Here is a 15,898-nt window from a genome sequence, read left to right on the forward strand (position 1 = left end):
AAATACTCATATATACAGAAACAGATATAAGGAAAAGGGATAGGAACACATATAAAGGACGAACACAATAGAGGTGGGGAAGGCGGACTCGAACGGATCACAAGAGTAAAAATATTTCCTCAACCGGGACTCGAACACCGGATCTTTCCACTTGCCGGGCGGATGCTCTTAACCACTTGAGCTATCGAGGATAGTCAATTTACCCAGAGATCCGTGGGTCTAATATGTCGCCAAGCGCCCCGATTCTTTCAGCCAAGAGATGGCGTCAGGGGGCTGTTTCACCTCTGTGCCTGTTGGACTCTTGTGATCCGTTCGAGTCCGCCTTCCCCACCTCTATTGTGTTCGTCCTTTATATGTGTTCCTATCCCTTTTCCTTATATCTGTTTCTGTATATATGAGTATTTATTCGCCGTTTGGCGGGATTTCGTGTTTGAATGTATATATATATATATATATATATATATATATATATATATATATATATATATATATATATATAAAACTTGATTAGCAACAAACAATATAAGAACACATAAAAAGAACACTCACACGTTAATATTAATAATTTCGACGGAATTTAGCTCCGTCTTCCTCGGAAGAAACAGTAGTGCTACTGTGAAGTGAGTACTACTGTTTCTTCCGAGGGAGACGGAGCTAAATTCCGTCGAAATTATTAATAAATAACGTGTGAGTGTTCTTTTTATGTGTTCTTATATTGTTTGTTGCTACCCAAGTTATATATATATATATATATATATATATATATATATATATATATATATATATATATATATATAAGTTTGTATTCAACACTTCCGAGTTACTTCGACGAAATTATCTATGTATATATGAATAATATATATATATATATATATATATATATATATATATATATGTATACATACATATGTGTGTGTGAATCTACCATATCTCTCCCACCTTCCTGCTCATTCGTCCGCCACCGCTCACATTCGCCCAGCAGCAGCCGGCGGCCTTTCGCCACAAAGTGTTTGCCCTTGCATTAGCCTCTTTCCTGCGCGGCCCCATCTCTGCAGGCACCCTAGGGGATACCCACGTTCCCCACCTCCGACCCTCACTCCCCCCCGTCTCCCGCTCCAATTTCCCCCAGGGCCCCAGCCTCCATTCTCCGTCTCCGCCCCTCGAAGGGGCAGCGTCGCTCATTTTCTCACGCCCCCCTCTTCCACGGCGCCCCGCAGCCACCCCTGCTCTCCATTCTTACGCGGCCCGATATGTAACGTGCATGTGAGGGGCGCCGAGGGAACGCGAAATTTTAGCTTGTGCTCCCCCGTCTCCTCATCCCTTCCGATCAATGCAGGCGTGCAGGTATCTATTTTAGGCTCCTCCGATGACATTCTTGTTTAGGAGCGTGGGGATACTTCTTACGGATTACACAAGGCGGACCTTCAATTTTCTAGTCGGAGTAATGTGGAGGCCGTGACATGCTTATTACGTGGACGCTTGCTCTACTAAGCGGAGGCTGTGACGTCAACTGTTGCATGTTTCCGTCCTTAAAACCCGTGAAACCCATCGAGAATGAAACCTCTCGCACCCACTGCCAAATGTTTGCAGGACTTCCATTCACATTCAAGACACATTGAGGCATTTTTCTTTTCAACATTTCATTGTATGGAGTGAAAGTGTCCTTGGTTTCTCGTTATTAGCCTCTTAATTAGTACTCAAATTTATCTTTAGTCACAGCTTTCCTCTTAAGAGTTGGGACTCAATACCTTTGAAACATCCGTCACCTTCTCTCCCGCACTGGCTCGTTGTATTAATGTGGAACAGCCACATGTGTGACAAAATCATGATAATTAGGTCACAAACTGTCTCATAATGCGAGTGGATCACACTGCAAGGAATATCCGAAGCAGCGGCGCCGATTAAATTCACTTTCATGTTCGAGAATGTTTAACTTTTGTATTTGGAATAATTCGTAAAGGCATATTTTTTCTTAGCATATGATGTCCCTCTTTGGGTAAGGATTCTACTCCGGCATCAAAATTTCGCTATTAATATGTATGAAATGTAATATTCGCTGTTATTATCACAAATAGACTTCGAAAGGAGTTCATAGGGAATCGATATTTTGCAAGGTTGGGGTGAGAACAAATAGTCAACAGCAAAACATTATAATTTATCATAGTATTAGAGCTTTTCTATAATAATACCTACTTATTACAAATCAGCCTTTGTGACCTACGAAACGTTTTATTCGACCTCACCTTTTTTGCCTCTCAATGCTTGCTCCCACTCTTTAGTATCCTTCACTTTAAGTACCTCTGTTATATTTCCTCATACCACTTCTTTCCCAAATCTTGGAGTATATTGATCAATTGCCTCTAATACCCAACCGTTTTTGTTAATAGGATTTTCATTAGATTTCCGATGAGTATCCCTTTTCTATTCTTATTCATTTCGTATCATGTTGCTTTCAGTACAATCCACTCGCATCCCCGTTCCGTCCCTATCCCCGAAATAGGATTCCCAAATTATTCCTAGCTACACTTTAATTTTTACTGATCTTTTTATCTATTTGCCTATGCTTTAACGCTATACGTCAGACCGGTTAGGCTTTCTTTACGTCACAGCTTCTTGTGCGTTCGGGGACACATAAAGGGTTGCGATACGCTTTCAAGTATTTAGCTTCGCTTCCAATCTCTTCATCTTCACTTTCTCTTACACGGAGTACATTTTTTCCGAGTCATTGGTTATTGGCCTGTAGACCGTTTGTTTGTGCGCCGTATCAGTTTTAAAAAACTTTCCAAACAAGTTCTAAAAAAAGCCAGAATGTCACTAATAGGTGAAATAATCATTTTGTCCTCATTAACTCTTCATACTTTACGAATCAAGTCCGGTTTCATGAATTTGGGACCGGAGAAAAAGTTTTCTTGCTAAATTATCATACATAAAAAGGTTAAAAAAGCCATTATAAAGTGATTATTAAAGGGTTCAAACAGAATCCTATTTGATTGAATATCATTTACGTGCGTGGTTCTTAATTTTCACTCAGGATGTTGACCTGTGAAAAATTTTCTCATAAAAGATTTCTGACGCCCGAACGTCCTTCTCCTTCCGTTGAATGAACACGCACGCTCCTGGAATCTGTTGATCTAGCTTGAAAAATTGCATTCGTTTAATTTTACCGTTATTTTCGTTAACACGCTTCCAGGTTCCAGCCATGGACAGCGCCGGCGAGATGGACATGGAGAGAGACATGTCGGACGGCGAGAACCACCACACCTTCGACTTGCACCTGTCGACGCTCCGACGGAGGTGAGACCGGCGTGGCGGAAGGGGGTCGCAGGCGGCTACGGCTAGTCAACTCACGAGGTCCCCATTAGAGCAATCTCTATTGCTATCCAATTGCCAATCTCATCCACATGTCCCATCAGATGGGCGCGTGAGAAGTGCTCTTAGAGGCTTAATATCATTACATCAAGATCTACGGTATATCAGACAACTACAAGAACTTATTAGTGGGTTGCGTCTAGCCTAATGAAATTAGTCTTCAAAACTCCCCTTCCCGAAAATGGTCGGAGGATCACATGGTTTTGCGTTTCCGCATGCAGGGTGCTTCTTAAAAGCACCGATTAACTTCTGCGACTTGCTTGTAAATGTTGAGAAATGGCGTTCTTACGTCAATGGCTTTGCAGCGAACTTTTTTCATTAAATATGTGACTGTTTGAAATACCAGTCGGTATTCAACTGTGGATTTGTAATATGGTCGTTATAATATGGCTTTGATTAGGTTCATGTGACTTAAGTTTCTTCTTTCAAAACCGACAATTCTCATGCAGTGGAGCACTATAGAAATTTTTCCATCGTCAAATAACAAGAGGTAAAAAATTCCGAAAATGTATTTGTATAATTCACTTTCTGGTTAACGTATGTAAGGAAAGTATCTTTACTATGTAGTTCATCCACATGGTCCCTCTACCATCTATAAATATATATAAGTTCTGTTTATTGACTAGGTCTTTATATTTAGTTGCTGATATAGTTTCTCCTGTGTAACGCCTAGATATTTATCTTGTATTTATAGATAGGATGTCTGTACTTATCCTGCGAATGAAATTTCTCCCTACCATATGAATTTGCCTTTCAACCTAATTTCAAGTGTCCAATTGCTTTATCGCCTTGTCTATTCTCTGATAAATCTCACCTCCCTGTGCTTTCCATATTATAATCGTAGTTTCCTTAATCCATGGATTCGTTCCCTACCGACATGTACCTATCCATCCAATTCCTTCTATTATTCAACGACAATTTCATTGCGCTTCTCAAGTTCCGTTTTTTCAGTCTCACCAACCCCTTCAGTTCCATATTCCTCCACCTTACTCCCTTTTTCCATTTCACCCGTGACAGTGGAACTATTTATAACAACATAAGGTGTTTCATCTCTCTTTACACAAGATCAAAGTATATTTTTTTCTTTAATAGATGCACACTTTTGCTTCTTAACCCGTTCGGAAGTATAATTCCCTTCTGAAAGAGTGCGGACTAAGAACACCTAATGAAATCCAAAGTATTCCTGCCAGTTTTGCGTATTTAAAAAAACAAATAATCGTGACACTACCTGACACCCATCGGAAGATGCTTGAATTCCGTTTTTGTCTCGCCTGGTGGGAATTCGCCCCGCTCACAACGGAATGGAGCCTCATCTGTAAAGGAGAGGTTTTGCAATTTCGAATGCGTCAGCCGTGAATGTCACTGCATGTTCGTATTCCATAGCCAAGGTATTTTCTTCATAGACATCCTAGGTTATTAGATATTTTAAATATATGAATATAATTAATCTGATAAAATAAATATTGACAACACATTGAAATGCTCACGTGTGCTTGCTTATCTTATATACGTTAAGGCAACAGTGTAAAGTCATTAGAAAAACTTGAATCATTCAAAACTCTGCTGTTAATATATACGTTAAGGACGCACCGAGAGGTGGTTAAATTACAGGTTAATTCTCTTGCAAATTTTGGATTCCACTTTAGCAGTGATGTTGAAAATGTATTATTACCCCCATCGTACTATGGTAGGAGAAATCATGTCCGTAAAATTAGTGAGATTAAGAGTAGAACGGATAGATTTAAGATTTCATTTTTTTCACGAACGTTGAGGGATTAGAATAACATTGTCCGACCGTGGTAAGAGTAAAAATATTTGGGTCAAAATTAGTCTGGTGTGTATTCACCTCCTGCCGTACACCCCAGCGGTGGCTTGAAGGGTACTAAAATATCTAAAAAAAATGCGTACGCATCTGTTTGAATCATCTTACTACCGCACTCCTGACAATTAAGTAGATTACCACGGCAAATAATGAAATTATAAATTGTGTGATACTTGTCCCTCGATTCCGAGAGCTAATTGTCCACCTGGTGATTCGGCTCTTAGTGCGTCAATGAATGCAACCGCCCGCCTAGCACCGCGCGACACCCCCCTGTTAGGGATAGGCCCCCACCTCAGACCCCTTCCCACCGCGACTCTGGCTCCCGAGAGGCAGTGATCTCGCCTCCCCGTATGGAAATGGAGCGACTCCCAATGCGCGGATGCACACCCGTCTCAATAATTCAGGGACCCGTGGCTTCGGGAGAGGTGGCTCAATATTTCATGACGACCGCCGGAGCTGCGGTCTCGGGGGCGGCGATGCGAGGGAATGGATGCAGTCCGATATCCTTTGCGTATTGGGAAACCATAAAAGGGGAAATGGGAGGGATAAGGTAGTCTCTTCCATCCGGCAGGCGTGCCCCCCTTTGGGGGTGACCTTCTCGCTCCCCCCCTCGTGTTTCTTCTTCCCGAGAGCACTCCAGTTTCTTTTAAGTGTGAGAGACGAATTGACATTTTCTGGTAGTCGGTCGCGGAATTGGTTCCGCGGAGTGACTTTGTAAGCTCAATTTCGACACCTTTGCCGGCGACAAAGCCCGTGAAACAACAAAACGAATTCTAAAGCCCTTTTCACGAGATGAAATGAGATGCTGACAAAAAAAATGGGTCAAAACGTCTTCAATGTGCATGGAAGTCCCAAGCGATCAAACTGCAAAACTTTAATCACATTTTTTATTTGGTTTTCTCTCAAGCCGAGAGTGTTTGATGAGAATACTTTTGCCACTATAAACATTGGAGAAACAAGCTTATAATTGATGCAATACCCTATTATTTATAGTTTTCTGTATCATTATTATTATATTTAGGTTATCGCCCCAGTCTATACAAAATTCTGGAAGTGAGTTCTGATTGGTCAACTCCATTCGATATTATCCATGAAGCACCGAAAATACGTATTTGAGAGTAGGGTTTCAAAATACTATAGAATCGTTATGGGAAATGGGCGACGCCGATTCAAGTCAAGTAGACGTCAGTTACGAGGGCCGGCCAGAAAGTAACTTCCGTTTCGTCCTAGCGTGGCGGTGGATACGGCTAGAGCCACCATCTTGCTATCTAAAACGTCCCTATTTTTTTCTTATTTATTTAAGTACCCTGCAAGCCACCGCTAGGGTGTGTGGCAGGAGGTGAATACATAATAGGATAATTTTAACCGAACATGACCCGACCACGGCCGAACAATGTTATTATGATCCCCTATCGTCCGTGGAAAAAATGACGTCTTAAATCTATCTGTTCCACATTTAATCTCTCTAATTTTATTAGTATGATCTCTCCTATCGTAGTACGATAGGGGTAATAATACATTTTCAACATCACTGCTAAAGAGACGTCCTTCCAAATTATGCAAGAGATTTCATTTACAAATTAACCTTCGTTCCGTAAATGATTCCCAGCCTCACTCTTCTAATATTTTGGAAAATATTTAAAGTCCCTACACTCAGTACGCATCCTGCTGTAGTAAATCAACAGACTTTGGTTCTTCTACTTTGGTCACTACGAACTGTAAAAGTGTGTGCTGCAATAGAAAATCTCGCGAGTTGTGAAGTGCGATCTGTGATTAGTTTTTACTGGCTAAAAAACATAAACCAATTGAAATTCATAGGCAACTTGGTGAAGCGAACGGAGACGGAATAACGAGTAAAGGCGAAGTAAGGCCGTGGTGCATTCAGTTTCAAAATAGCGGCACAAATGATCACGACGAGGATCGCAGTGGTCGGGCCATTCTTGTGACAGATGAACTGGCAGTGAAAATCAACGCAAATATTCGTGAAAATCGCCAAGTTGCGAATTCGGATCTCTTGCTAGACATGGGTTGCAACAGAGCGCTATGACAGTGACGCATAATTGCATTTTGGTGTCAATAAGTGGTTAAAATATAAGGTACCAGATTTCTTCAGAGACGGGATTGAGTAGCTCGTTTATCTGTATAATAAACACCTCAATTTGAATGACGACTATGTGGAAAAGTAGTTTTAATATGTTTCTTTCAACTTTATGTAATGAAACTTTGCCTTGTAACTAATTTCATGGTGTATTTTAAAATGTAAATTACTTTCTGGACAGCCGTTGCTGACAACTCGTGGGAATTTACAATTGCAGCGCACATTCCAACAGTTCGAAGTGGACAAAATAAAATACTTCGGTCTGCCCACTACCACAGCAGGATGCACGCTGAGTGTAGGGACGTTTAGACACCAAGATGATGGCTCTGGCTCTACCACCGCCACGCTAGGCCGAAACGTACGTAAGTTACTTTCTTGACAGCCCTCGTACATTCAAACTCCTTGCGCTCGATTCTTTGAACGTGATCCGGAGAAACATCAGATGGCGGGTGCAAGCGGCCTAAATTTCTCACGTGACTTCTGCCTTGATCAGCGCGCAGTGGTGACAGAAGTTCTGCCTCTTCCTTTGCACGTATCATCCCCCAATGTCTGTAATAGCGAAGTTGAGGTATTCTCTTCGCCAAATGGTTGAAGATAAATCGCAGGGAAAGCGATGGAAAGAGTGCATAAATATGGATAGATTTATCATCATAAAAATATACTTCTGGAAGGTATTTCACTGAGTCGTATATTGAAAGGATATTTGTGGTCAATTGTTGACTTGCCCTAGTACAATGAAATCAAATTTTTTCTTCTGTCGACAGCTTATTGAGGGCATTCGGAATGACGTCCGTTCGAATATAAATGATCTGGCTCCAAAAATAACTAGAATAAATCCTGAGGAAAATGCATAGGAGATCAAGGTACAAATACTAAAATTCTTCAAAATATAACCTTTTTTAGTCCCCACACTAATGTTAGCGCCTTTGCCAGTCGTGATTGTTGAAAGGCGTCGACGGGAACCTCGTTCAGGCACCTCGTCACGGCCCCTTGGACATTTCCCAGCGTTCCAAAATGGTTGCCTTTCCAGCTCCTTTTTATTCTTGGGAAGGAAAGAAGTCCGGCGGTGCCGAATTGGTGCCGTAGGGTGGCTAGGGCAGCGTTGCCACCATGTTTTTGGGTATCTACTCGGTCATAAGGTGGTGTGGGATGGCACTTTGTCATGGTGGAGCCTCCAGTTAGCAAAGATCTTCTTTCTAGACTACTTTTTTTGTGACATTCTTTTAGTTTCATACAAACCTACTTCACCTTTCTACATAATTACCCTTCACTACTCAGCACTCTTCTTAACACTGAACCAGATTCTTTAATCCTTAAGTACAGAAGTTTGCCCCCTGGGAATTGAACTAGTTGACAACGGCAATCTTGAGTTCCTCGTTGTCTTTAAGCCGTTGTCGGCCAAGCTACTGTTTAAAGTGTAAGAAGAGGAAAATATCGTTAAGCGATAGGTCAGGACTGCCATTAGCAGTCCGAAAACTCTTATCCACTCAACATTCTTTGCTCTCTGTGTTGGTCGGTTGGCATTTCAGTAGCCTGCAATATACGAAAATGTAAAACGTGCCCAATCTTCACCACTCCTTGCCTCCCCTCCGAACACACCGATTTTCTCCCACCGCACGGTATTCGCTCATGCACATCCCGCAATTTGATTTACCAACTCAAACGCAAACTCTGTTCCTCATTCTGCGTTGGGCAGTGCACCACACCCCTCAACATCCTCATCAACAATCACCGCGCCTCATACAAACCCTCTTCCGCATCTTTCTCTGCCTTAACGTACCTCCCTCCACAATGCTGCATTCAAAAATTATTTTATATATATATTATTTTATATATATATTATTATTATTTTTTTATATATATATTATTTTATATATATATTATTATTATTTTTTTATATATATATTATTTATAGACATATATTATTTTTATCAGTAATCTACCTCTTACTGTAGATTTTTGGATAGACACAAGCTACCAAATGGTAAAGCGACAATATCTTTGTCTCTCTAAACAAAATATGGCCTAATATCCCACATTGAAACTAGCCCCTCTTCAATTCCGAATAATTTCTTCCTCCCTTCATCCCGTCCAACATCCTTAATCTATAGTATTCCCCTACACCTTCCTCTTTTTCCTTACATTCTCCCCTCTATCACAATCTTCAACCTTTCATTGCCAATCCAATCCTTACCCACCATGCTTAGCACTTTCTCGCTTGTTTTCCTTTCTTTCCTTTTCATATTTTCATCCTTCCCCACACTCCTGTCACAGAAGCCTCCTATCTATGACCATAGTCCTACTTTAATACTTGTTCCCACGCCGTACGAAACGACGCTCCACATTACCTTTGACCTGCAGATAATGTTTATCATTGAGTGGTTAAGGATGAGGTGAGGCAGATTCAGTAGAAACTCAATGCTGGGAATATGTGGCATGGAGCGTTTGGATAGATAGTGGCGGAGAGATAAGAGACCCTCAGAGTGAGGGATTGAACTGTAAAGGAATGTGACGTCTATGATAACCATGATGATTTGTGAGTCCTGGGTGAGAGAGATTGAATGGGGACGGTTTGTAAAAAGGTAAGTGTTTTCCACAGGGGACGGTAGAGAGTGGATCAGCGGTTGGAGGTAGTGGTCCAAAAAGGCCGGAATTCTTCCCTAGGAAAAAAATTCTTAGACTTTACCTGATTTTATATTAGTACCTTGGTGAAATCTACAAAGTTGTTCTAAATCCTCAGAATGCGATTTTGAGACTGATACCATTGAATTGACTTGCGTTCATTAGTATGTCACATGTTTAATCCTAATTTTCATCGCCAATTGTAGTCTACAAATAATAGTTAGGTTTTAGCCAGCCACTTCTAACTATCATGGATTGCATTTTACATGCAATGCCCCTGATTTGGCCAGAATTATTTCCTTCTTCAGTTCTTCCTACCTTCAAACTGCCCCGTTACAAATCCTCTTCCTTTCCCTCCCCCGCTTTCCCAACCGTCTCTCCTCTACTGTAAATATCTCTCGGTCTCTAAGTAATTCATCTCTGTTTCTTCTCTTTCCCTTCTTCAAATTCCCCGCCCGCCTTCTAACGTTTCCCACAAAACCAAACACTTCTCTTGCTCCCTCTGCATGTCATTAATTTTCTCCAGACATCTCAAAGACATCATCCAAAGCGTAATATTTGCCTTAGAGTCGTATATGAAGGCTATATGCAGTAATTTAAAATATGATGATTTCCCGACCATCTTATCTAGACTTTATATGTTAACTATCACGATTTTCCAAACCGATGATTGATAATTTCAGCAGCTCTCGAATTAATAATCTCTACTCATTTAATTGGGCCTGTCAGAATCAAATCGCACCCATTTTAAAAGAAAAGACTTCGTTTAGCTGGAGAAGGACTCAATTTTCAGAATATCCTTCGCGTGCCCATATTTGTATCTCGTCCCATCATGACGGGAATCGTTAACCTCAAGAACGCAAAATTGTCCTCCACGTGCCTCCTCCCTCCGGCCACTCTCAACAATCAGACTAAAAATATCCTCGGAACGTAGAATGGGAGGTATTTCGTAGATAGGTCTATTATCTTAGTTATTTGGAGGAGTTGGAAATTTGGCAATCCCCTCGGTCAGGCATATTTTAGGTGGTCAACGAAACAATATACCTCTCCTGTTCCCCCCTCTTGAATTTCCTAAAAGACTCCAAAATCTTTCCTCACCAACCCCCCCCCCCCAATTCAGTGATGACCATCGACCGTCCCTTAATGAATGTCAAACCATTGCGGGAAAATATCCCCCTCATTAAATGAAAAACAAAATGTGGTTTTTTCCGCTGTTCTTTCTAAGAACGGTGGAGGGATACATTGTGTTCTTCATTTAATGAACATAAACTTCCACGAATTTGAGCCAGAAACCATCGAATACATACCCTTTCCCTTCCCTTGGACCACTAATAGGTTGCTGCACCAGTACTCAACTTTTTACTCCCCCTACCTTCCTTCCCTCTTGAAGCCAGGCTATGTGAAAAATGTTTCGTGCATGCCACTTGATGATGATGCGCAGCATCGAAACCATGGTCGAGTGAAGTATTAAATAATTATGTGGAAGTGCAAGTTTCTTTTTCTACCCTCATCATGAAGGAATTCCACAAAGTTAAGCCTGAAACTGTTATGTTTATAAGCACAGTAATCAATCCGGAGGTCGGTTTGGTTGGTGATGTTAGAGTTCCCCCAGTAATAAGCCCAATGGTTTGTGAAATGCACACATCAGGGTAGGGGGGGCCAGCTCCTTTCCCTGTATATGTAATTAATTTCTCATCTAATTATATAGTTTGGCTCGTTGCACTTTCTTCTCCTTGACTCAGTGTTCACGTTCCTCAATTTAATTCTCCAGTCCATCTTCCTAACCATTTCTTCTGTAATCCACGGCTTCCTAATTCTTGTTCTATTTAGCGTTCCTGTGTTTTTGTACATAAATACATTGATTCCTAAATTAGGAATGTTCATCACTATCTTTCCCTTCCCTTAATGATTACTTCATCCTCACTCACATTTATATCTAGAGCCTCTGGATCCATTCTCTTCTCCCTAGTTTATTCTTTTACTTCCCATTTTCTATTACCTCTTCTCTTTCTCATTCCATTAAATTAAAAATTCACGAGCACTAAATTGTTACCCGAATAAGCATCGGCTTCCAGGGAGCTTTGTGAGTTTATCTATCAGGAGTCATTAGTGTTTCTCCCGGCAGTTTTTATGTAAACCTAGATCTGCTGGAGCACTTAAATCAGCTGCTCATTATATTTAAACTATTTCTCCCTAAAAAATCTATAGTTTTCCCGCCGCGGTCATTCCTTTCTCATAAGCCGTGCCCTCCTCCCTCAATCCGGTTTCTTCCTTCCCCTACCACCAATTTCCACTCTTCCAGCACTGTTAGGTCTTTTACTTCAGAATTATTCGCAGTAATGTTGTCATTGAGCATATACGCTCTCTATCTCTCCCTTCGTACGACACCGTTCTAGTTTGTGTAATTGGATAACCACTATGTTGACCTGATCTGTTTTTATTCCTACTGATAACACTCATCCGTCATTCACCCGTTACATGTTCACTGCCATTTTCACGTTTCCCACTCAGTACTATGGCTAATACACATTGACTCTCAGCTATTATTATTATTATTATTAGGTAATCTACCGGTTAAGGTAGGTTTTTGGATGGACGTAATTACTAATTAAATAATTTGTGGCCCCTAGCAAAATACAACATCCTACTCTACATCAGGTCCCTCTTCAGCTCTGAGCACTTTCTTCCTCCCTTCATCCCGTCCAACATCCCCATCCTGTTCCTTCCCTTTCCTCGTTTGCCTAACATTCTCCCCTCAATTACAGTCTTCAACATCTCGCTGCCGGTCAATACCCCCTTCAGCCACTTTTCCTGCCTCCATAGGATTGCTCCCAGCAAACCCCTCTCTTCGCCCACCATACCGAGGACTTCCTCATTTGTTTTCTTCTCTATCCATTTCACCTTCTCCATTCTTCTCCACACCCACATTTCAAAAGCCTCCAGTCTACGTCTATCCTCCTGCTTCAATGACCACGTTTCCGCGCCGTGCATAGCTAGGCTCCATATCAAAGTTTTTACGAGTCTTTTCTCAGCTATATATTACTCTAAATCTACCGCTTCAATAATCCCCGCCACCTTTCCATCTCACCTGGCACGTACGTATATATACTCTCTCTCTCCATCTACTGCTAGATTTTGCCCTAAATTCCCTAGCCTTAGCATCGTCTAACATTCCAATTGGGCCAAGATCCGTAGTTGCCAGGAATCATTTTATTTACACTGTCCATTTTAGAAATTTTGGGAACAATCACTGAGGTGGTTTCCCTTTGCCTTCCTCAATAGTGTTTTTAATGTTTCACCATCACTCAATAGCCGCCCCACTGGTGTCAGATAGCCTTTGCAGCCTCCTCACTACGGACTAACTCTCGTTTGGCTCCTAACCTACGACATATCGGGTGACCCTACCAGAAGAAAGCACAGGACCCTACTGGGGTCAGCCAGGACAGTTCTAGGGTCACCGGAACTCCAAACTCTTCCACCATACCAAGTCCATAGTCTATGTGGAGGGAACGAAATCTTAATCTTCCGCAAATCTAATTACATAAATGCCCCACCCCATTTTATACAACCTCTAGTTCTAGTTATCCCATGCCTCTTTTATAATTTTCCCATGCGTTTGATCATAAGCACGGGTGATAATGACCATCCCTGCCTTACCCTCTTGTGTAATTCAACACTTTCAGCCCATTTTTTCCATTCTGCTGCCTGCCGGAATCCAGTAGATCTTGCAATGCTGACCAGCTCATAAAAAAGAACTGTGTGTGGGAAAGTAATCGGATGTATTTATTTAAAATAGCCACCGGAATTCTGGCGGGCACAAAAGTGTCCTCCTAATGTCGTATGCGCGCTCGTGCCTAATCCCGCCTCCCTCCTAATTCCTCCGCAGGGACCGCGAGAACCAGTACATCGTGCTACAGTCCGCGACCCTTGGTTCCTCGTCTTCCCCGATCAGCTGCGTCGCGACGCCGTCCGCTGCGGCCGTCTCGTCGGGGGGCGCTCTCTCCCGGGAGGAGAGACGTCGGCGCCGGCGGGCCACGGCCAAGTATCGCACGGCGCACGCCACCAGGGAGCGGGTGCGCGTCGAGGCGTTCAACGCGTCCTTCGGCGAGCTGCGCCGCCTTCTGCCCACGCTCCCGCCCGACAAGAAGCTCTCCAAAATCGAGATCCTGCGCCTCGCCATCTGCTACATCGCCTACCTAAACCACGTGCTCGACGTCTAGGGGGCCGACGGCGTCCTGCTGAAACTAGAGGGGCGCTCCCGACTCTCTGCCTGGATTCATACTGGCTTCGAGACTTCATTCGACAATGCTACCATTCGTCAACTTCATGTGACTTGTCGGGTGTCATTTTCATCTGTTTAAAAATGTGTTTTTCGACCAGTACTGATAATAAGTGTATTATTCGCAACAAAGGAGTAGCGGGATGCCACCGTTGTGGAATTGGTCTGATTTAAAAATATAATTATTTTATTTTAAAGCCTTGAGAGGATCATGAAAGGTAATCTCTCGTGCCCAGTTGTGTTTTCGATCGGGTCGGGTCTTGGCACTTGACATCACGCCGGAGCCGAGATCGGATTTCCGCATCGCGATCGCTCCCGTGTCTTATCTTCGATCGGTAAATCGAAGAGCCGACGGCCCTGACGCCCCTGCGCGCGGAGTCCTCGCCATTCGCCCCGCTGGTTTCCTCAATAGCAGTGAGCATCCCGAAGTGCCATGTGTCGCGCGGGTGCTCAGGATTGAGTCGTGGTGAACGGGGCGAGGTTAATCCCGTCGACTGCAAACGAGCGGTCTGAGGAAAGCAATCTGGGATTAAGAGCTCGGATAAGTTTTTGAGTGGAGCCATATCATTTTTTGACAGTTAGTATATGATTTTCCTGGATTGATTTCCTCGTAAACTGGCCTTGATGCCTTATATGCATTACCTAAAATGCTTCATGTGAAAATATTTTAGGAAAGACGAACACAAGGTTCGAGTGCAAGCGTAATTGGCTTGATTGCTTCCTTATTTTAACATGTGCTAGGACTTGTGTAAGATATCCGATTTTGTGAAAAGTTGGATGATCTCCAATTTTTCGGTGACAACTATTAATCTGCTGAACTTGAGTTTTGACACCTATGACGAATGATATCGTGGATGCCACGGTTGGGTCTCGCCGACATTTTGTTGATTTACAATTGTTGATAAACAGTCACAGTTTGTAATTAATTATTTATTATTAGCGAATAGTCATCGTTGTCATCAATAAAAATTAAAGTTCGGTTAAATGGCTATTTTTATGATCCAAAAATTTCACCATAGCCTACTGTTTATTTAGTTTAATTAATCTTAAAATTTCAGTACATGATCGGCGATCGAGCCCTAATTTTCTTTGACGGCAACCAGCCGTTATCTTCCTTGTTGGGCTATCCTGCGCTCATCGAGAGTAAGGGCCGGTTGGTGAGGATATTTTTAAAATGAAAAATGTACTGGTAGTTCTAAATACATACGTATTAACTTTATTTTTATGCAGAGTTACCATTCTATTTTTAACTTTTCATATCGCGAAGCAAGCTTCTTCCAACTATTCCACATAATATATCGCAATCTAAGATTTCAGCCAGTTTTGCGCTGAATTTTTTTAATTCTTCCGTAACCGCGAATCGTCGTGATGCAACCCAGTTCTTGAGGTGTATTTACGTACGAAACCCATGTTTCGTTACCCCTGGGTCCCTGGATAAGATAAATTGTCCCCTTTGCGGTCAAAAGGTGAAAAAAGCACGTGCAGACGTCTTTCTCTGGTCTCGTTGAGCACTTTTCAGCATCTTTGGCAATCGTTCGTGCACACGGTTAACGTTGCTGCAGTGGATCAGCGGCTATTCCGAGAAATGCCACTTTTGAAACCGCTGGAAGTCATGCGGAGAGAACGGTAAACGCCAAGCGAGGATTTTCTCTCTCATTCACATTCGGATGGTCAGAGGTCAGTCTGGACACTAGGGTCCCACCATTCC

At 42.3% G+C, this 15,898-nt stretch overlaps 1 protein-coding gene across 1 annotated transcript; it reads left to right on the forward strand.

The window, feature by feature from the left end:
* The first annotated feature begins 3,199 nt into the window (after positions 1-3,199).
* Positions 3,200-14,131, forward strand: LOC139687610 (helix-loop-helix protein 15-like). The gene is made up of 2 exons (XM_071584834.1): positions 3,200-3,294; positions 13,798-14,131. The coding sequence occupies exons 1-2, from the start codon at positions 3,200-3,202 to the stop codon at positions 14,129-14,131; spliced, it is 429 nt and encodes a 142-aa protein (XP_071440935.1).
* Positions 14,132-15,898: the final 1,767 nt, after the last annotated feature.

This window comes from Hetaerina americana, unplaced genomic scaffold, assembly GCF_022747635.1.
Source record: "Hetaerina americana unplaced genomic scaffold, ioHetAmer1.1.p SCAF_2, whole genome shotgun sequence".
NCBI lineage: Eukaryota > Metazoa > Arthropoda > Insecta > Odonata > Calopterygidae > Hetaerina > Hetaerina americana.